General features: G+C 46.3%; 1 protein-coding gene across 2 annotated transcripts in view; it reads right to left on the bottom strand.

Annotated features, from left to right (window-relative positions):
• Nucleotides 1-9,661: 9,661 nt before the first annotated feature.
• pdlim4 (PDZ and LIM domain 4) overlaps nt 9,662-22,268 on the bottom strand; it is a 63,131-nt gene continuing 50,524 nt past the window's right edge. For both annotated transcript variants that reach the window (XM_031571638.1, XM_012835787.3), the window contains exons 4-7: nt 15,130-15,395; nt 13,362-13,519; nt 10,919-11,060; nt 9,662-10,006 (exon numbers count right to left, since the gene is read on the bottom strand). In XM_031571638.1, coding sequence (XP_031427498.1) covers nt 9,802-10,006; nt 10,919-11,060; nt 13,362-13,519; nt 15,130-15,395 — 771 coding nt within the window. In that variant the 3' untranslated portion in view covers nt 9,662-9,801. The remainder of the gene's footprint in view (nt 10,007-10,918; nt 11,061-13,361; nt 13,520-15,129; nt 15,396-22,268) is intronic.

Below are 22,268 nucleotides of genomic sequence, written 5' to 3'. Positions count from 1 at the left end.
AGCTAGATATTTTAAACCAAATTGATATAATTACTGGATTCGTGTTTTTTTTCTCTCAACCCGACATGATCAAATGCGTCAAATGAAAGTCCGAAGTCCTGTAGTCCGAGAAAGTACAAACAGGTGACTGTATTTATAGTCCACTGGAACAAAATTGTCTAGCTGGCAAGTGCCTTACGTTAGCAATTCTTGCAGCATGATCTTGGTTAAAACAACCCGATTTAATGCAAATTCAGTTGAATTTCAACCCTGTACTGGGCATTCCTCCATCACATATGCAGTGCATTCTTCCCATCACATGCACAGATAATTCCCAGCATCCCTCACACTACAACAGGGCTACTGAGGCCGCACTACTGCATTTGAGCCTAAGGACAGTTAGTATAAATTCCCCCTAATTTTTCAGTTTATTCCCGTTAATTCCCATTAATTCCTGTTAATTCCCATGGAAAGTTTCCAACTTTGCATATTCTCGGAATTTTGCAACCCTACACCTCACCATTAGCAATGTAGGCCTACCTTAAAGATAACTTTGTTTGTGTTGTGCAAACACACAGTCCATACGAGACACAAAAAACTGATATTACGATTCCTTCTGAGAAATACAGGCCCCCTTCAATCTCAAGTAGGATATGAATGCTTGTTTTTTCAGGAAAAAATTTCAGTTGATGAACATTCCAGTGATATCAAGTTCTGGGCAAACTGAACTTTCTGATAGTAGAAGTGGTTGGTTGGGTAAATAAAGAGGGATAATTAATTTCCTCATTCCCACTGTCAGTTTATATATTTAATGTTGTGGGAATAGTTTTCACCAAAAGCCCTGCTTTTGCCCTGACTGTGCAACACACCCATTAATATTAACCTAAAAAGCTTACACTGTGTAGTGTGTACCCGAAAGCTTATGCTGAATCGGTTGTTTTTCAGCGCTCCAGTGATTTAACTAACCACAAAATGAATCCTCTGGTCATCCCATCTGATTGTCATTTCATTTGTAAAAATAGATGTTTTAAATCTTTTACAGAATAACTCATACTTGCATGGTAAGAAGACATTCATTGTCATCCGTGGTGGAAGGAATAAACTATCTCAATGATATGTCATATCAAGAACTTTTTCAAAATCAAGCCACTAGGTGGCTGAGTTGGAGCACATTACCAAGGGTTCCGCAGGCGAGCACAAGGTTTTGAGGGGTCCTGTAACCCATAGTGCCTTAAATATAAAAATGTTCATAGCCTTTTGTTACACTTTCCTTGAATGAATATAAAGGATAATGGAATACGATCACATTATACGATCCTATTATAAACTACCTACTATTGTCCTTGCGTCCTTTAAGTGAACTTCAGCAACGCAACATACACAATGCCTCTGTCATGCCCTATCCTTCATGAGCCACTAGGGGGTGTGCATGCAGCCCATTTTCATCCCCACACATATCATCTCAACAGACAAACACAGACCCATTTTAATCAGAGGTGCTGCCTGCAAGGTGATTTGTAAGAAAAAAGAAAAGAAGATTCTGTTTATGGGGAAATACACTTGTATTGTGTCTCTCTCTGTGTCCTCTCTCTAGCTAACCTGCACTAGCAAAGTCAAAGTCAGCCCAGGGCTGCAGACAAGATACAGCACTCGGGTAGGGTGGGAAGTGAACACCTAAGCCCAGCTGAAAAGTAATGGTAATGGAAAAAAAAAATCCAAGCATTCCATGCTGAGATTCAACTCAAACAGATTATGAGCCAAGCACTGTTTTTAAATGATGATCTAAGGCAGCTTTACAGTAATAATATTATGTGATGTTGTGTATTGTTGTGTAATAATGTATTATCCCGGCATGGATCCACAGGGCTAGTGATTTAAAAGTTACCACCCCTTGACTGGCTAAGGGCCTCTGTGGATACACACACACACGCTTAATGGAGAACTATTTCTCTGAACCCATCCAGTCCGCTGGACCGATATTGCTTAAGTCGATGTCGAGATGTCTAGTCTCTTGAAAAAAGGAATTGTGTTTACTTCTTTCCCAGTGTCAAGGTTTATCAGACTGTGATTTGGCAGACACAAACCAGGTATTCCATGCCAAAGGTTACTCAGTGGTCAGTAGATTTATGTGCAAAGCATGCAGTCCAGCAATACACACATTTCTGTCCAAGGTTGCACCAAGAGCTTTTTCCTGCCATATGTCAGGCCTTATCGGTTTTCCAAGCACCAAAATGAAATGTGGAAGCCCGCCCTCTCCTTTCCTCATAGACATCATCCTTGTTTGTATTCCTTTCCTGTGGATGCACAGATAAGAGATTCAAGGTCCAAAAAGAAAGTGTATGACCTTCCTTCATAAAGTCAGTATGGAGAATTTATGAATCATTATTAAACAATAAATACAAGTGTTTGCACATGTTACTGCCTGTGTACAGAAATGTATGATTACTAAAGTGATCTCTGTAGTGAACTGTACAGAAAGTATGATTTGTTGTCTGGGTAACTTGCAGGCCTTCTGTTTTTAATTGTGCTGGTATAAACAGTACTGGTAACTTCAAAGACGTTTTTTTTATTTCATGCAACCAAAACGCAGCACCAAGCACCACAAATCTATACGATCTCGCTTTCATTTTAACAAAGAGGGAGAGTGTGTTTCTTTTGAGAGGCACAGTGTTATTACTGTCAAACAACGATGCCCATAAAATCACTTGGGTAAGGTTCACTGAGTCCTGCTGTTTAGAAAAGTTGGAGACTAATCAGTCAAGAGTTTGTTTTAGGCTATATGTGGTAGTGTTGCCAGCCAGTGTAGGCACACCCGTGGCCACCAAGCTCTCAGTGCCAGTTTCAGCCTGGCGTCAGCTAGATGCTGGGATATTCGTTAGAAAGCGAGACTCGGCTGGCTCACACACTGGGTGTGTCAGGCGTGCAATCACGGGTGACCTCTGACTGCCTCCTACTATCGTAATCAAAACCGTAACGTTCGCGAATATGAAACACAGCTCATTCAGGTCATCTGCAGTGCAGAGCATAACATTAGACTCTACTCTGAATCATGAAATATTCCAATCTTGTAATTGAGACCCTGGCTTTGGACCCTCGACCAACTGGTATGCAGTCTTCGGTTTCAGCAGTGGAAATTCACATAGTTTTGCCATTTTTCTGTTGATTTGAAGTTGAGGCTAGAGAGAGAGAAATCAGAATTGTGACCAAAACTGTTGAAACAGGTCACAATGCCCTTGCCACTAACACTACAGAGGTTTCATTGGTCAAATGTTGTAGCTTTTGTTTTATTAGAAATGTAATTCAGCTTTCTGAATAGGCAAACAACCACAGGAGTAAGGGAATGGGGGGGGGGGGGGCACTTTTATTTCTTGTCAGGTCTTTTAAACTGATGTTTTTAACCTGGATGTGTTTCAGGTTCCCTGTGGCCAGTGCACCAAAAATCAGCAAACTAGAAGTGACATCCACTCAGTCACCCTCCAGTTTGATCAGGGAAGGAATCATGAGGAATTCAAGAGGGTTTTTCCAAAGTGATTTCTATTCCTTTTCTTATCAGTGTGTGCGCTAATGGAGGCTAATGTATGCCCTCGGTGTGCAGAGCATCTTGTTCCACCAGTTGATCTTTTGGGGGGGGGGGGATTTCAGAGCACCCTACTGAAAGTCCCGTGGTCCACGCTGAAGTGCTTTCACACGTTACCCTGCTTCCTGAGTGCATTCACGTTGGAATGCCAGAAGGATCAGAGGACACAATGCACACCAACCTTTGGACGTCCAAGAGCAACGAGGCGCGATACAATCAGTAGTGACAGTGAAGCCTCAGTTAAAGTCTTCAGTTACAACTTGGCGCCGGAGATGACAATGGGAAACTCATATTCATGGCAACAAACTCCAAGGTTGCCAAGTTCACTGCTTTCATGTGAGTTTATACCAACTCTTTAAAGCTTATGCTCCAGTGTATTCTCAGGGCAGAGGGTATTCTCTGGACATCTACTCTGTGTGATACTAGTTGACAGATAAACGGGGGGGAAAAAACTCTCCTCACATCTGCAAAAGCTATGTTCAGTAGTTATAGGTGCACATGTGAATAATTCCAGAAATGGTTCATCTGACACTATTTACACTTTTAAGTGATGATACAGTTCCATTCTGTGGGCTACTGTGTTTTCCCCAATTGGCACTCAGTAAGCTGTCTTTGCACAGCATATCACAGCCAGGGCCCAGCTACTGTTCCTCCGTACCCTTGGCCAACTTCCTCTCTGACTCTCTCTCTTTCTCTCTCTCTCCTCTTCCAAAGCACCTTGCTTCAACCCAGGAGCCCCCATCTCACAATGACATCATCCCCTCCTGTGGGTCTAATATATAGATTTGGTTTCTCCCAAGCGCTGTTTAAGAAAAGCAGGCACATCTGCACATGACTTCGCTATTATGTCATATCCACTGAACTATAATTAAACTACCCCAAGCAATTTCAAGAGGAGCTCTCAGGATGAAACGAGGCCATGGGTGGCTGTTCTGAAAGTGGGCTATAACCAAAGTAGCCTTTTTCCATTTCATGAAACTTTATACCGTGGCTAGCATTTGAGTAAGTGCCAAGGAGGAAAAAAATCACACAAGGCTTCCCCATGGCATAAATCAAACTGGTAAAAGAACATTTGCTCATCTGCGGGTATATCAGTTTCTATTTTCCCACATTTTGAGCTGTGAGCGATGCTACACCCACTAATTAAAACTTCCAACGACACTTCATCTGATGTTGACGAAGGTGACGTGTCACGCGGAGCCTCTCGAGCTGAAGGAGATCTGGCACTGGCGCTGATAACGTTAGTGTGCGCTCGGCGCACACCACTCAGCACTCAGCACTCAGCGTGGGCTGGTGGAGGGCCAAGTGTGTGAGGGTTTTCTGTGGGGATGGACAGAGAGCTTAATAACATGGACATTTCAATGGCTGCCCACTGCATTTAAGGAGAGAGGAAAGTTTCCTTTGCGTGTGGCCAGGGCATGAACTCTCCAGAGAAAGCCAAGGTTTTGTCCTTTCTGAGCAGAGAGGGAGGGAGCGGACTTTGGGCAGGCTGTGTGTTTGACAGGCCGTCAGCAGCAGTGGTTCCCACTGCTCCACTTCCCACTGGTGGCACTCCACACACGGTCGCCATGGACACGGAGCAAACATGCACGCTGCTTTGTCTGAGAGGAACAGAGAGACAATGAGGAAGCCATAACCAGAGAAGGAGAGAAAGGGAGAGAGAGAGAGAGAGATAGAGAGAGAGACAGAGAGAGCTAGAGAGAGAGTGAAAGAGAGAGAGAGAGTGAAAGAGAGAGAGAGTGAAAGAGAGAGAGAGAGAGACAGAGAGAGCTAGAGAGAGAGTGAAAGAGAGAGAGAGAGAGTGAAAGAGAGAGAGAGAGAGAGCTAGAGAGAGAGAGTGAAAGAGAGAGAGAGATAAAGAGAGTGAGAGAGAGAGACAGAGACAGAGCTAGAGAGAGAGAGAGTGAGAGAGAGTGAAAGAGGGAGTGAGAGAGACAGAGACAGAGCTAGAGAGAGAAGGCACGGGAGTGAGAAAGAAAGCGATTGAGAAGGGGGCGGTTTAGAGGAGAAGAGGGAGGAATGAATTGCTGTTCTTGCTCTCCTGCCAGTACATTGTTCCTCAGATCTTGGGCCTGCCCCTAAAGCCGTGTCAGTGTGGGAGCTGAGATGGCCTTTCCTGTTTTCATGTCACCTCTCTAATGATCTGGCATCAGCAGCATGTGCTGGGGTTGTGGATTCCACTCTCTCTCCAATAATAACGCCTCTACTCCGATAACAGGACTGTGCCACGGCAACTCATACTACAGAGAGATCAAAGACACAAAGAGACAGAGAGAAAGAAAGAGAGAGAGAAAGAAAAAGAGAGAGAGAAAGCCAGATACACTCCAAGTGAAATATGAGCATTCCAGTGTGCTGTACTTCCTAGATAGCTGTTGAATCTGGAAAGGATTTGGTCCGATCTGTGCCGAATCAGGACCAGGTCCGGTCCAGGTCCGGTCCAGTTCCGATCCAGGCTGCGCTGCTATCTGGCTTGATTAACTACCCAGCCACGTGAGAAACCAGAACAAACGATGCACCCGGTGGTTTCCAGATATCAGGCTCGAATCTGCACTCGTTCGTTTGAAGTGCACTTCATGAGGATGAATGGGTCTGCCTGTCAAGCCCCCACACCTCCTGAAGCATCTGCGTAGCAGCCACTCCTTTCAGCTTTACTTCATCATTTCTCTTCATCTCCCTCGCACTCCCCCCTCAGTACATACAGCAGTTACTCCTTTCAGTTTTGTTTTCATAGTTCATCATAGTTTCTTAGTCTTCATCTTCACCCCCCCCCCCCCATCTTCTCCTCCTGCCCTCTCCCCCTTTGCCCCGTCTCAAACCGTAGGCCACAGCAGCCATTATTTTCAGTATCAGTTTTTATGTCCTCTCTAACTCACCCACCCCATTCCTTCCTGCCACTTAGCCCTTCTCAAATGAGACCGCACTCGCTTCTTTCAGATGGACTGTTTGTTTTATAATATCTCCCACCTCGGCCTGTACAGTAGTCACTCAGTTCAGTTTTATTGTACAATTTTTCATCTCATTCCTCCATCCTTTTCTTCCATTCCCCCTCTCACGCTGATCAAAGCCTGTTGTTGTTTGTGTTCCTGAGCCATGTGTGTCATGTCTGGCTTAACAGCAGAGCTGGGTCAGTCAGTCAGCTGGCTCTGGAGCAGTACTGGCAGCGTGGCCCTCTGACACTGACTGTTAGTGAGAGCAGTGAAATGTTTACCTTGCGACAGAGCTCACTGTTTACAGATGAAATTGAGATGTGTTGAAACAAAGGGAATACTTTCCATACAGTAGGCACATTTCTCTCTCTCTCGCTCTCTCTCTCTCTCTCTCTCTCTCTCTCTTGCCTCCTTTCTCTCTCTCTCTAGCTCAGTTTCCCAGAAACAAAATAGCCTGTGTTGGTGTTGCAATTTCCCTTCTTGTTTCCCCCCCGTTTTAATGATGCTAAAGGTTCAGAGGTACAAATTCCTGCTGAACACTGAATTATTTTATTCTGGGAAGACTGATGTCATGATGACATTTTTGTTGGGTAAGGAACATGGGTGTATGTGTGTGTGTGTGTGTAAGTGATGGGATAGTAGCCTGTTTGGAGCTGCATGCTCACGCGGCCACAGGCTCAAACCCACACACTTATACAGTGTGTCACAGCTTTGGAAAACTTTACGCACACAGGCTGTTTTCAAGGCAGGAACTCCAGGACCCATAAAAAAAAAAAGAAACCCAAAGTCCCACGCTGCTTGCCATGTCACCCCTGTCGTTGGTAAGTGTTACAGATGGGACCACCATTCAGGCCCGATTGGCTCTCCAGATCTCCATGTTAAAGGCTGGACCCCGGATACGAGCTGGCCCACATCAGGCGTGGATCTGGATTGTTCCGGAATGAGTTGCTGCCTAGGGAGGGAGGCACTGTGTGAGCCACTTTCCCTGATGTTTCTGATTAAGTCAAGGCCACTCGTCATGCAACTGACAGCTCCCTGCACTTACCCTGAAATAAGCCAAACTCTCACGTTACACACCACCACATCTTTTCTTCAGCCTCATGTTATTCAAAAACGCACGTCTGTTGCATGAACTTAACATGATATGACATGACAGTTGACCATGGGTGGACTGAGGCATGGGGTAAATAAAGGCTGAAGATGATGGGAACGTGTTGATTTTAGAGTGCTTGAGACGCTCTGTTTGAAAACGTTATAGTCCTTTCACGAGCGTCTTCTTGGCCGTGAATGAAAACAAGCGGTTCTTGTTACACGGGGCAATAAAACCACTAGCAGCGAATCTGTTGTGAGGGAGCAGCGATGTTTTTAACTCCGACAGACGCACACAACACCCAAAGGGCCTCAGATGTGGAGCGGGTCCTTGGACCTGATCCTGACCAAGAAGTTCTTATTAAGGAAGAAATTAACGCAGTTTGTATGAAACGAGACTACTCTTCAGAAAGTAATAGGGATTTGCACTTAAGAACAGTCTTAAGAAATTCCAAACTTAAGAAAATATTTGTGAATCAAGCCCTAGCCCTTGGCTACTATTTGACACAGCCCCCCACTCCCCCACAACCCCCCCCCCCCCCCACATTGAAACTGAAAAAGACTGTCCCTGGACCAGTACCAAATCTGCTCCCACAGCCCCTGCGCAGCCGGGCGGTCATGGTCCGCCCCAGACCCATGGCCTTGACGTGACGGGGGGCCTCCCCACCGAGGTCCTCACCCCGCCGAGGTCCTCTCCCCACCGAGGCCCTCCCCCTCAGCCCTGTTTACTCAAAACGAACTTTGACTACTGACACAAATCTCACGGCTGCTGCAGTAAAGCAGGAATGCAATAAAAACGGGTGACTGTGCAACACAGGAGCAGACAAAGTCTTACTTTTTTCACTCTTTATTCAAATTACAAAAAAATGAACAGAAGAACATGTAGGCACAACAATAAGTTAAGAAATTCGTAAAGGAGTCGTCTACCTCGATCCGTTAGTGTTTCAACAGTATGCAAGCACAGAGAGAGCATAGTGAGCTATGGCACGTTACTGTTTGACAATCACAGTGGTACACACATTCATATATACAGAACTCAAGAAACAAAAATGACATCATTTACAAATCCACTGGCATCATCTCGGCTGACCACTGCAAATATGCATTCGTTTTACCTTAAAGTATCACTTCAAAATGTAATTTTTTTGTTTCATACTTTTGTCCAAAAAAAAGAAGGTATATTGGCCGCAAAAGATACATGGCATGTTTTTGGTGGTGCTTTAAGAATTAAACAATTCATCTATAAAACTGAAAGTGGATTTGGTCTTTCAAACAAAATGAATCAATAATCTTCAAAACTGCCATAACCCACATTGACAGTCTCAGCAAACTGTGCCAAAACCCCAAAACAAATGAATATTGGTTCCATATGCCTCGTAGGTACGGAGGCTGGTGTTCAACATTTTCCAGGGCCCTGTTTTATCTGCCTCTCTCTCCCTCCCTCTCTCTCCCTCTCTCTCCATCCCCCTCTCTCTCCATCCCTCTCTCTCTCTCTCTCTCTCTCTCTCTCTCTCTCTCTCTCTCTCTCTCTCTCTCTCTCTCTCTCTCTCTCTCTCTCTCTCTCTCTCTCTCTCTCTCTCTCTCTCTCTCTCTCTCTCTCTCTCTCTCTCTCTCTCTCCCTCTCCCTCTCTCTCGGCTCCCTGTAGTGTTCTGTAAGGTGTGTGCTCCGTACCCAGGACAGCTCGCGATGGAATTTGTTTGAAAAGAAGCAATAAGGAAAAGTACCTGCTTTCACACCTCAACTTCTGATATATGCCCGCTTTTAGGATTCCACCCTGGCACAGACTGGTTACTTCTGTCCTAAGAAATAGGGTCAGCTAATAGTGTGTCCTGCATTGCTGCTCATAGACACCATTCGTTCCCCAGCAGAGCAGCTGACACAAGCGAGCAGAGCTCCACTCAATATTGAATATATTCAATTCTGACATTCTAATATTAAACTCAGCAGGAGTGAAAAACAGAGAGAGAGAGAGAGAGTCCATTAAAATAACCAAAAAACATAAAAACACCAAAATGAGAACATGATAGCTGTGAGCTGGAAAAGGCTTAGAGAGCAATCCTAAAACTGGCAAACACTCTCAATCTTTTCTTTTCTCTCCTCTTCCTCTGTCTGTTCCACTCTCCTGTAGTGAAGATGGCTGGGGGGCATACAGTGCATAAATAGGTTATTGCTGATTGGGGCTCTGGAGGGGGGGGGGGGTCAGGTGAGTAGGATGGTTGCCGTGGGGATTAGACCAGTTCCACCTTGGAGTTTGGGTAGACGGCCACCACGTCGTAGCCCTCGGGCGGCTGCACCCGCGCCATGGCGTGGGTCTCGCAGTACAGGTTTTCCTCGATGAAGAAGTAGCCCTTCTGCTTCAGGTTCAGGCCGCAGTCGTCACACATGAAGCACTCGGGGTGGTACAGCTTGTCTCGTGCCTTCACAATCGTCCCCCTGAAAAACACACAACAAACACAGGTCAAAGGTCACGGCGCTGACTGACTGGCGTTGCATTACTCGTGCCTTCACTATCGTGCCCCCTGGAAAACACACGACAAACACAGGCACACCGCCGAAGGTCACTGCCCTGACTGACTTTTCATTACCACTTGGATTATCCCATCAAAGAGCAAAACGTTTTATTAGCAACACAGGCTAAGTATCTTTCCCTTTCCCCTGCTTGGCTGCTGTCTGCGGAACTCCTAACTAGCTCTCCAGAGATGGGTCGCGGCAGTGGGCTCCCTCTCGGCCTCTCCCGCTGCATGCCGGCGGTGAGTAAGCCGCTCTGTTTCAGCCCCCGCGTGTTAAAAGGATCACAATGGACACATTGTGCTCCGCTTCCCCCTCCGCCGCTTATGGGATGACATCATCGCCGCGCCGGCACGCCAACGGTTCCCGGGCGGGGATTTACCTTGACCTCATAGTTCCGTGGAAGAGAAGAAGGTCGAGGAGAGATGGGCCGCGATTAAAATATGATGACGGTGCCTTCATACCTCACCAGACTGTCAGGGAGAGGGAGTGTGAACTGTGAAGAGGTGTGTGGGACATGCTCTGGCAGACCAGGATTGCTCGGGGTCATAATGCTTGATTTGGAGCAACCACAGACAGAATAGAAAAAGTAAGCTAATCTATCCTGGGGATTCTGGAGAGAGTTATGGGCATATTAATTAACTGCTTGTAAGTTATAAAGTAATACGTTATAAAGAAGGGAGGACACAATGGGAAAGTGCCACAAACATGGAAATGATTTGTCTTCGCATCTAACAATAGCATGCTAACAATAGTTGTGATATATTTATGTTATAGCATGGTCTCCTGTGTGCTATATTGGCTGAAGGTGTGTTGTCAGGGCTGCGCTGTACTCACACTATGCCGTTGCCACAGCGCGTGCACTGAGGGAGCTTCTGAAGGCTGGGCATCGGTCCTTGAGCCAGACCTCCCAGTTTGGGCAAAGGGGATCGAACAGGGGAGCGCATGCCCCTCATCCCTCTCTCTGTGGGAGAGACAGCTAAACACACACACACACACACACACACACACACACACACACACACACACACACACACACACACACACACACACACACACACACACACACACACACACACACACACACACACACACACACACACACACACACACACACACACACACACACGCGCACACACACACACACACACAGATTTATTGGAAGCATGGAAACAGTATGTAAACTTGCCAAGATCTGTCTGTAGGAGAAATACCTGAGCACATGGAAACACACAAACAACGACATACATACTCTGTCAAAATGTGTGTGTGTGTGTGCCTGTGCATGTGTGTGTATGCGCACATGTGCTTGTGTGTGTGTGTGTGTGTGTGCACATGTGCTTGTGTGTGTGTGTGTGTGTGTGTGTGTGTGCGTGCGTGCATGCGTGCGTGTGTGTGTGTGTGTGTATTCGGAGGGAAAGGGGAACTACGTATATGAATGTTTTTCACATTTGTCTCCCAGTGGCTGTGGCAGGTCAGTGTGCAAACAGCACACACACATTGCTCAACCTTGCAACGTAGTGTTACATGTCAGGGCACACCTAGAGAGAGGGCTGTGGGTAAATCTGGGCTTGAGACTGGCACACCACACCGCACCCACGCAACCACATGATAACAGGCATGCCCTCTGAAACCTGCTGGGTTCTGTGGAGCTGCCACAGCTGGCACATTACCCTAGAAAGAGGAGGCCAGCTGTTGGCATACAGATTTATTTCATGGTGGAGTCTCCAGCACATGTGAATTAAAATTGCGGTGCTCGGTTCTCTGTGATTCTTGCTTTAGAGTCTCAGAGATGTGTGTTAGACATGTTCAACCCCTCTAAGATGGTTTGGCGAACACTTACACACGTTCACACACACAGAGACTCAGACAGAAAGAAACACATTTCTGTTGGTGTCTGCTTTCTCCTCCTGCTGCTGCTTTCACTCGTCTCAACCATGAGCAGCTATCACTCGGCTCAACCATGAGCAGCTTTCACTTGTCTCAACCATGAGAAGCTGTGTGCTTTCACTTGTCTCCACCATGAGCAGCTTTCACTCGTCTCAACCATGAGAAGCTGTGTGCTTTCACTCGTCTCAACCATGAGAAGCTGAGTGCTGTCACTCGTCTCAACCATGAGAAGCGTCTCTACCATGAGAAGCTGTGTGCTGTCACTCGTCTCAACCATGAGAAGCTGTGTGCTTTTACTCGTCTCAACCATTAAAGCTGTGTGCGACTTAGCATCACATCTTAGCTGGTGAAATAGTTTCAGTGAAACGATGAAGGTCAGAGATGGAAAGAATGCCACTGCCTTTGGCAAACCTCTAAAATACACACCACAACAATTTCAGAACTGCAGAAATTTGCTTTTTGTACAACAGCATGTATAAGTGCACGCGGTATTCATTATTCAAGGGGAAAATCCTGACACAGGGAATGAAAACAGCTTTGATTATAGCACTTTTCAAATCATCACTTATTGTATAAAGTCTGTTTTTGTCTGCCGTTTTCATTTCATCTTTACATTTGTTTGGTTTTGCATCATGCGGACACAACCTTTAACAAAAGTGGCAACATGACTTTTCACAAGCATTCAATTAGAGGTAAAACTGGAAACTTTTTATCAGCCAAGAAGGAATCTCTTTTTCAAAGCCAAAGTCACCAAGAGCGCATAAAGGTGGAGAGAGTTGACCTCATTCACGTGCTCCCCTCCTGTCAAGGTCTAGCACCTGCAGTGAACGTAGTGAACTGCAGAATGTAGAACAGGGTCACAGACAGAACCAGACTCTGCAATGGACCTAGTTCTGATCCAGCATAGAGCCCTACCAGCTCAGCACCAAACCTGGGTCTAATAGCTATCTGTCAGTGGAGAGAGCCTTTAGAGAGGGTGGGACATTCAGGAGTTGTTTTGGAGTTGTGTGTTCAGGCTGGTTTCTCAGGCTTTCTTCTCGACCTTTTAGAGGTTGGAAAAGGAAAGCTATACTTGTGTGCTTGTGTGGTTTTCTGGAACAAGTTGACCCACATGGCACAAAGCTCATTTAAATGACTTGTGAGAGACACGCTGCGTCTTACGTCACAAACATAAATCTTAGTCAACATGGAGTCTGTATTTAAAGCATAGAAGTACGTGTGTGTGTGTGTGCCTGTATGCATTTGCGTGTGTCATATGTATTTGTGTATATGTATGTATCGTAAACATTTGCACTGTACTTCACGAGTTTAAAAACACATCCATCAAACCCCATAACCAGACAGACAGACAGGCAGGCAGTATAAGGAGGCAAAAACAATTTTCAATTACCTCCATCCTCTGCCTCCAGTATTCCCTGCAGGTAACGGAAAGATCCGGACTGTTTGGGAGCCGACACTGGCTCCTCTGGGTCCTGGAGCATCTTGTAGACATCTGACTCTATGTCAAAGCCATTCCCACTGCTGGGAGAGTGGACCCTGGGTTCTGGACTGGAAAACACAAAGAGATGTCCAGTTTTGCTGCGGGAGTAATGTGCTGTGAGAGATTTGGCTTTCAGCACATCCTTCCCTTTAAGCTAAACAGTTTTATGTGACTAAGAAGGATTCCCCCTACATTCTTCTTGGAACAAAGTTTTTGGATGATGTGGTTGTATAACCTGCTGGTATTACATCATACCCTTATTTCACTCTCTGATTTTTCAGGATATTTTTGCTAGAATAGGTCACTGAAGTCAAGATTTAAGTTGATGGTTTATTTACCCAAAGTCATCCCCCATCAGCCCTATATCTAACTAGAATTTTCTCAGCAAACACCATAGAGGTCAGAGCCATTTCACTCTAAACTGCAGCCCATGAATTACTGGAACCAAAAGCCACAAAATAACATCACGGTAATTATTCACCCTCATCGACCCACGCTGCAAAAATAATCCTCATCTCAAACACAAGCTTTCAAAGAACCCAAAGTAATTCCCTGTCAAAACTTTAATTATGTCTGAAAACAGACCCCTTTGACTTGGCTCGGCTAGGCTCAGCTAGCGCTCTCAAAAAAGACTTCCCTGAGAAACTCTGGGAGATCTTTTCCTCGGTGCGTGGCAATATTTTGCGAGGTGATGTGAAATTCAGGAATGTGTTCATTCATTCATTATCGTCGGCGGGACCTGTCAGGGTGCACCACTGAGGGTTTGGCTTCGTCTCATTCTTCATGATGTCATGCTAGCCCGATAGCGTCTGGCTCTCAGAAGGCTCTGGAATGTATGTGGGGCCTTATTACAGTAAAAATGTCCTAACTGCTTGCTATACAGACCTAACAAGAGTGGGCAGTTAATTTGAATTTAGGACTGGGTTTATGCCATCCTATAATTTAGAATTTCTAACTTGGGAAATCCCTAGGTTAGGACGGTTCTGTAATAGCTTAATGCCTATCCCAAGATAAGATAAGATTTTGTCCTAAATCCAGTTAGGAAACATGTTTCTGCAATACCAAAAATCCTAAATGTCACCCTCGACTGAGATAAGATAGGATTTCTGACTGAGGAGGTTTCTGTAATAAGACCCGTGGCCCAAATCTACCACAGCTGAGCCGGATCTGGGCCACATCTGGGCCAAACCCGGCCCAAAGCCAGCTGTGATTTGATGTGAGGACGCAATGACTGGGACAAAGACAAATGTTCCTGTTGAAATGTGTCTCGGTTCAAACAGAATGGTACCAGGTTAGAGGATTATCACGTGAAGCTCACACCCTCCAGCTGATGTTGTCACCCTACATGTGTAAGCTGCACTGTAACTTGTAATCAAGCCCTCTAAGAAACTTTACCTGGACAGGTCTTACGCTCTGTGTAGCTATTCGTCAATTTGTCAGTGGATGGCACATGGATTTTGGATTCTTGGTTGGATTGCCAGTAATGTACTGTGTCATCAATGTACTAATCAGGGGCTAATACTGGACTGGATGTGCTGGACCACGCCTGGCATAACCTGCTGAGAGTTCATGCGCTAGACTAGATAACAGCTACTATTGAACTGGATCCGCGCCAGACCAGAGGCCAACCCTCTCCAGAAACAGCAGCCGTCACCTGTGCACAGACGCCTGAGCTCACCTGTCAGGCGACACCAGGCTGAGACTGGCCATGTGCTTGTTCATTGCCCGGTCACCGTTGGAGTAGGCGGAGTGGGCAGCGTTGACAGAGTTGGCACCGTTGGCACCGTTGGCACCGTTGGCACCGTTGGCAGGGTTGGCAGGGTTGCTGGAGTACAGGCCAGCCGGGTTATTGTACTGAGCACTGCTAGGCTTGGAGTTTCCATTGTTGAGTCCAACGTGCTGCGTCTGCTTCTGGACGTAGCCACTGGTGATGGGGCGAAAGCCCTGGATTAGCAGGAGAATGAAAAGGGACACAGTCAGTAACAATAATGAACTTCATCTGTGTGGTACTTGTCGAGCAGTGGGTGCAAAAAGCTTTGCATAGTCCATGGGTAGCTGAGAAACACAAAAAAAGTAAATAAAACAAAACAAAGTGCGTTACAATATATGTTCCCCTTCATGGCCATTTTGTGTGTCAGAAAGCTCAGACTTCACAAGCAGCTTCCCCTGCAATCAACAGACCTGGGAGAGTCTGCTTTGGGACAATGATGTCATCTCTTTGGAGGAAATACAGAAGCAATGGGGGAAATTAAAATTGTGCGTGTGTGTGTGTGTGTGTGTGTGTGTGTCTGTCTGTGTGTGTGTGTGTGTTGGGGGGGATTTGGGGGATGAGAAAGCCACCTGGCTAGGGTTTCATACGCTTGATAAGTTTGATAAATGTGCTGTATACTCTGGTAACTGGAGGCTGTGACGGCATGTAAATATTTACTGCAGTGCATATGAAACTGTACATAGAGTCCCTTCTGAGCTGACCAGCTGCTCTCTACAAAGGCTGGATGTCACAGTCGACATACACACACACAAAACAACACAACACAAGACAGACACACACACACACACACACACACACACACACACAGCAAAACACAACACACACACAGCACATACACACATAGCACACAGCCACACACACACACACACACACACACACACACACACACACACACACACACACACACACACACACACACAGCACAAAACAACACAACACAACAGACACGCAGCACATACACACATAGCACCCCCCACACACACACAGAGCACAGCACAAAACAACACAACACAAAACAAACACACACGCACACACACGCGCACACACACACACAGAGCACATACACACATAGCACCCACACACGCAAGGCAATCAGCTGCACGGCTGCGCTGGAGCGCGTTAGCTACCTCTGGGGGCGGGTATACTGAGACTGACTTCCTGTGCTGCTGTGCGGTGAACGCGAGTGCTGCCTGTCTGTAAATATTTTCCCTTATGTGGAGGGCCTTGTTTGGATATTTAGCAACCCAGAGAGGGGTACTTAGAGAGACAAAGAAGGAGTGATTGCAGTGGATTGTAACGTCATGCTCGATTTGGGGTTGAGGGGGTAGTTGAAGGGGGGGGGGGGGGTAGTTTGCGTGTCAGGCCACAGGAAGTTGGGGCTCACAGATTCTCTAGAAGACTCCAGTTATGGGCAGACGACCTATCGCGTGTCCAGACCACCCAGCCAAGACTCTAAATCAGCTGAAACATCCTCCCCTCTTTCGCTCGTTCGCTCGCCATGCCCCCCCGACCCGACACACACTGCTGACTCTGCTCTGTCTTCCCTCTCTCTTTACCGGCACTCCGTAAACCACCCTTTAAGTGTGCATCTATCGGTCTGCACACACACACGTTTCTGTGTGTGTTTAAGTCTGACTATTTCCATGTCTGTGTCTGTGTTTGTATTACTGTAAGTGTGTGTCTGTACAGAATATGACTAGTCACACTGCTGTGTGTGTGTGATTGAGAGAGAGAGTGCACTGTAGGCTTGTGAAAGCTGCACATCAGATTAGATCAGAGAGGGAGTGTGTGTGTGTTTGTATGTGTGTGTGTGTGTGTTGTGTGTGTGTGTGTGTGTGTGTGTTTGTTTGTGTGTGTATGTGTATGTGTATGTGTATGTGTGTGTGTGTGTGTGTGTGTGTGTGTGTGTGGTGTGTGTGTGTGTATGTAAGTGTGTGTGGTGTGTGTGTGTGTATGTGAGTGTGTGTGTGTGTGTGTGGTGTGTGTGTGTGTGTGTGTGTGTTTGTTTGTGTGTGTATGTGTATGTGTATGTGTGTGTGTGTGTGGTGTGTGTGTGTGTATGTAAGTGTGTGTGGTGTGTGTGTGTGTATGTGAGTGTGTGTGTGTGTGTGTGTGTGTGTGCCCCTCTACCCGTGCTCCATTCACTCTCTCTTTAGTTTAGTACCCCCTGCTGAAGGCATTCCTCCTCCATAAAACCCTGCTAGTGTTTACTCTCTTTCCCACCTCCTCATTCATGGCATGCAGGGCGCACCAGGAAACACCGAGAGCTCGCCTGCCATAGAAAACACCGGACGCTTCTGTGCCATAAACAACACTAGGACAGGGAAATGCCGGGAGCTTTTGTGTCATAGAAAACACCGGAACAGGAAAAAGCAGGACACTTCTAGGCCACAGACAACACCAAGACCAGAACAAGGAAATGCCAGAAGCTTCTGTTCCCTAGGAAACACTGTGTCAGCTTCTTTCTTCACAACTTTGCGAATCCCTCCAAAAACAACCTAGACCGATCCATTTATAATCTGTCACTTTATTAAACCAAACTCATATTAAACTATACTAAACCAACTATCAACAGGTTCATCAAAACGTGCTTTAGTATCATTCCTAAGTGTTTTTATTATTAAAAAGCATGCAGAGCCAAAGCTTTTCCTTTGTGATGTTTCCGCTCTGTAGAGCCTGCAGACACTGCAGCATGTGCTGAAGGAGGCCTTCATGAACCCCGGGCCTGTGAAACAGATGAATTCATCCACCGTGACAGTGTCTGTCAGGAGAGACAAGGTTTCCAAAACACACAGATCTGGATAAAAGACGCTTTAATGCGATAGCAGCGCTGACAGTCTTGTGTTGACTCCTGTGATGAGAGAGAGGGAGCGACACAGCAGGAAGAAGGAGGAGGAGGAGGAGGAGGAGGAAGGGGAAACCAAAGCCTGAGCACACAGTATTAGAACCTCAGGGTTCACCAAAGCCTGAGCATATGGTACAACAACCTCAGGGTTCACCAAAGGCGTAGTGCGCAGTATAACAACCTCAGGGTTCACCAAAGCTTGAGCACACAGTATAACAACCTTAGGGTTCACTGCACCGTTCATCAGGAAAGACAGGGTCCTTAAAAGTCCTTGAAAGGCCTTTGGATTTACTTTAATTCATCCCAATTTCCCCTGGATCCACATTAATGTGTGTTAAGCAGCCCTTAATTTGGAAAGGTTCTCTCTTAATTTCTCCTTAATCTGTTGGTATGCGGCAGCCAATGCGTTCATTAACCCTGGATCAGTGCACAAATCTACTCAATGTTGCCTTGGAAACACCCTCCAAAATGAAGGGTTATATGTTGTTTTAGAGAACAGGTAGCAGCAGTACTTTCCATGATGGACTGAAAGTAGCTTAGTACATTAAGATAGTATCTTTGTAGTATTTCTTTTTTTAATTATTTTAGTTTCTTTTTTAATATGTTCTTTTATAATGCACTTTGCCTCTTTTAATGTCTTATTTTTCTATGTTCTATTATATGCTCATTTGTAAAGCACTTTGAGACAATGTGTTTGAGTTGTGCTCTATAAATAATGCCTTTCCTTGCCTTTGTGAAGAGAAGCATATGGCAGGTCTACTGGGTAGTTTGTCTGGTACCTGTCTTATAAAAGTGCCAGGTTAACATTAAAACCCCACATCATTTCCCCCTTGCCTTTGAAGTTGCTCTTAGAGCAGCAGAGAGTTACAGTAGTATTACATCCGTAAAACAAATCTATACAGCCATGCGTGCATTTTGGACACATGCAAGTGGATGTTGCTGGTATCCAAACAAGAACATTTATGATCGTACTGTTTAAAGTTGACAACTTTGTGAGTGTGCTACTTTCCATATCTTATCTAGTTATATCTGAAGATATATCTCCTGGCAACCTTATCTTGTTCTGTAAACATTCAGTGGAGTTGCTGGGGGGGGGGGGGGGCTTTCTCTTTTTTCATGATTAAGGCCAACAATTCCTCACACCTTCCCAGCAAGACACAAGGGAAGAGAATGCTTTAAACAAACATCTCTGTCTGAGAAAGACCAAATGGTGTGTTTTGCTCGAAACTAGAAGAAGAAGAAGAAGAAGAAGAAGAAGAAGAAGAAGAAGAAGAAGAAGAAGAAGAAGAAGAAGAAGAAGAAGAAGAAGAAGAAGAAGAAGAAGAAGAAGAAGAAGAAGAAGAAGAAGAAGAAGAAGAAGAAGAAGAAGAAGAAGAAGAAGAAGAAGAAGAAGAAGAAGAAGAAGAAGAAGAAGAGGTATTTATGAGGCCCCACCCTGTCTGCTCGTAAATCTAAAGGCATGTCAGATTTCACTGACCCGTTTCACTGTGGTTGCCAAGCATGGCCCCTGGTTCAGGGTGACTGCCTGCCGGGCCCCGTGCTCTGCACCCGAGGAGAAGCCCGGCTCATCTGGCAACCGCAGGGCTCCTGAATAAATCAAGACTAACGAAAACCTACAGTTATTAATAAGGGCTACGGGGGAAAGAGGCCAGATTTACAGCTGCTGCCACTGCAGACTGTAGGCCCTCTTTAGTGAGGGAGGAGGAGGAGGGGGGCCGGGGAGAGAGAGAGGGTTGGAGGGAGGAGCGAGAGGGAGCGTGGGGAGGCGAAAGAGGGAGGCAGGGAGGAGAGAGGAGAGAGGGAGGCTAATTGAAGTCATATGGCCGCCCCCTGAGTGCAGGCTGTCCTGCGCTGGTCAGGTCCCCCCTCCACCCCGACTCCCTGGAATCCCTTCGGAGAGGGAAGGCTGCCCTCATGCTGCCCTGCACTGCTAACCAAACACAAACACACACAGCACAGACAGCTTAGCACAGACAGCACAGACAGATTAGCACAGACAGATTAGCACAGACAGCCTAGCACAGACAGCACAGACAGATTAGCACAGACAGCACAGACAGCCTAGCACAGACAGCACAAACAGATTAGCACAGACAGCACAGATAGCTTAGCACAGACAGTTTAGCACAGACAGCTTAGCACAGACAGCACAGACAGCTTAGCACAGACAGCACAGACAGCTTAGCTCAGACAGCACAGACAGCTTAGCACAGACAGCACAGACAGCTTAGCACAGACAGCAGGGGAACGGATCTGTCTGGACTAGACCTGGCCCTGAGCTGGTGCACATCGGGTCGACCTGTTTCAGAGTCAGCTGCAATCTCTCTCACTCACGTATGTGTGTGTGTGACTGTGTGCACCTGGGTGTATGTGTGTGTGTGTGTGTGTGTGTGTGAGGGGGTCTGTGCAAGTACATTTAGGGGCTTAACTGGTGGGGCTGCTACACTCCACAGCTTCCCCTCCATCTCTGCTCCGTGACATCCTTGTGTGGCTCCACAGCGCTGACAGAGAGCTGGCCCGCTTCCCCCCGATCAAAACAATAATCTCCACACATTAAAGGATTAGCATCTGGCAGTTAATTAGCAACCCCCAGGCCCACTTGAAACAGGAACAAAAACACAACCAGGGAGATCACAGCTCAAAGGAGGAGTGACGTTAGCCTAATTGTGCTGAAACGAGGGTGAACTTGCAGTGACAGCATTCTCAGCGTTCAACTTTTTGGCACAGAGGAAGAAATTAAGTGAATCAATGAGCACCCCCTAAAGATGAGAACGAGCTCATAAAAATGCGTTTCATACGGAGATGCTTGTATCTGAGGGTAAAAGTAGAACAGCAGGGTAAGGAAACCGGGAAGCATCGGATGGGAATGTTGGAAAATCAAATGACCAAACTGACCTCAGTGATGGACTTTTAATGTCAGATTTACGAGCAGTTACTTTAATTTACCGATGGCAACTCATCCGTCAACTCTAGATTTATATACTACACCTCATGTAGTAAATTAAAAACGTGTGACTTAAAAAAATGTGTAGATTTAAACGAAGCGATGTGAGTGCCTCTGAAAGGCAGCCAGTGATATATGAGTGAGTTCTCGGAGGAGCGCTGACTTGTTCCATTCATAAAGGACCTCTCATTGCTCCCCTACAGTCCTCCTCAGCGAACAGGAATTCCAGCTAATGAAAAAAATGGCAGTCCCCAGCTATGCGTTGCCCTGTGCTGTCACATGTAATAAACGCCTGGAGAGAGAGCTCTCTGGCTGAGTGACCCTGCTTGGCTCTCCGTCGTCGGTGAGGCCAAAGCTCTGCTGGTGACGTGGGTTCTAAACGCTTCCCCCTAATGCATTCCCGACGTACGCGCTTTTCCCCATGCCACTGCCGAGGCCGCAACTGGAATTTTACGACACCGGAGGAACAGTGAATATCTCAAGATGTGTTTTTTTTTATGGCTGTGTACACATGTGCACGCGAATTCGCACATCACGGATGTCAGAGTGGATTTGGGGGGGGAGTATTCTCTTTATCATGATGGAAATCAAATGTGTGTCTCTGTGCAGAGAGCAGATGGGGGGAAGCAGCTTCAGAGGTAAACACCGATCCATTACTCGTGTCCATCCATTACTTCCCTTTAAAAAAATCAAGACACTTAGATACTGATGTAGTGTGAGGAAACAGCTCACCAATTCCACGTGTCATTTCCTGCCTGTCCAGAGAAGGGAATACTCGGGAATTCCAGGGTTGTTGTCATGGTGATATAAGTATTTATTCAACAATGCTGACAGCTGAAAGAGGAGCTGTGCAGGAGCCAAGCGGAATGAAGCGATTCTGTATACGCGAATAGGAGCTTGTGCCAGCACACGACCTGGCCACAGATTTACTGAGAGTTAGAGAGAAGAGCAGAAGGGAGCTAGACAGGCAGGGCCCTTCATCAGCCTCCCCACTGACTCGGAGAGGCAGACCATACATCGTCTAAACTAGCTCACATGACATGAATATCAGGGCATTGTGAATGTAAACTGCATTGTGTTTCCTTGGCTCCAGTAAGGCCTGACCATGCAACCTAATGCGTTGGAGCCAGACTCACTACCAGGGGAACTATGAGATATGACCGCTAATCTCGCTCTTGGCTCACATGCTCGGTGCTGAAGGAGTTTACATGAGTGTGTCTCTCGCACTCGCTCGCCTCGCTCACACGAGCATGGTAG

This window comes from Clupea harengus, chromosome 8 (assembly GCF_900700415.2).
Source record: "Clupea harengus chromosome 8, Ch_v2.0.2, whole genome shotgun sequence".
Taxonomy (NCBI): Eukaryota; Metazoa; Chordata; class Actinopteri; order Clupeiformes; family Clupeidae; genus Clupea; species Clupea harengus.
The sequence above is the reverse complement of the archived record's forward strand: the minus strand, read 5'-3'. Positions and strand labels throughout refer to the sequence as shown.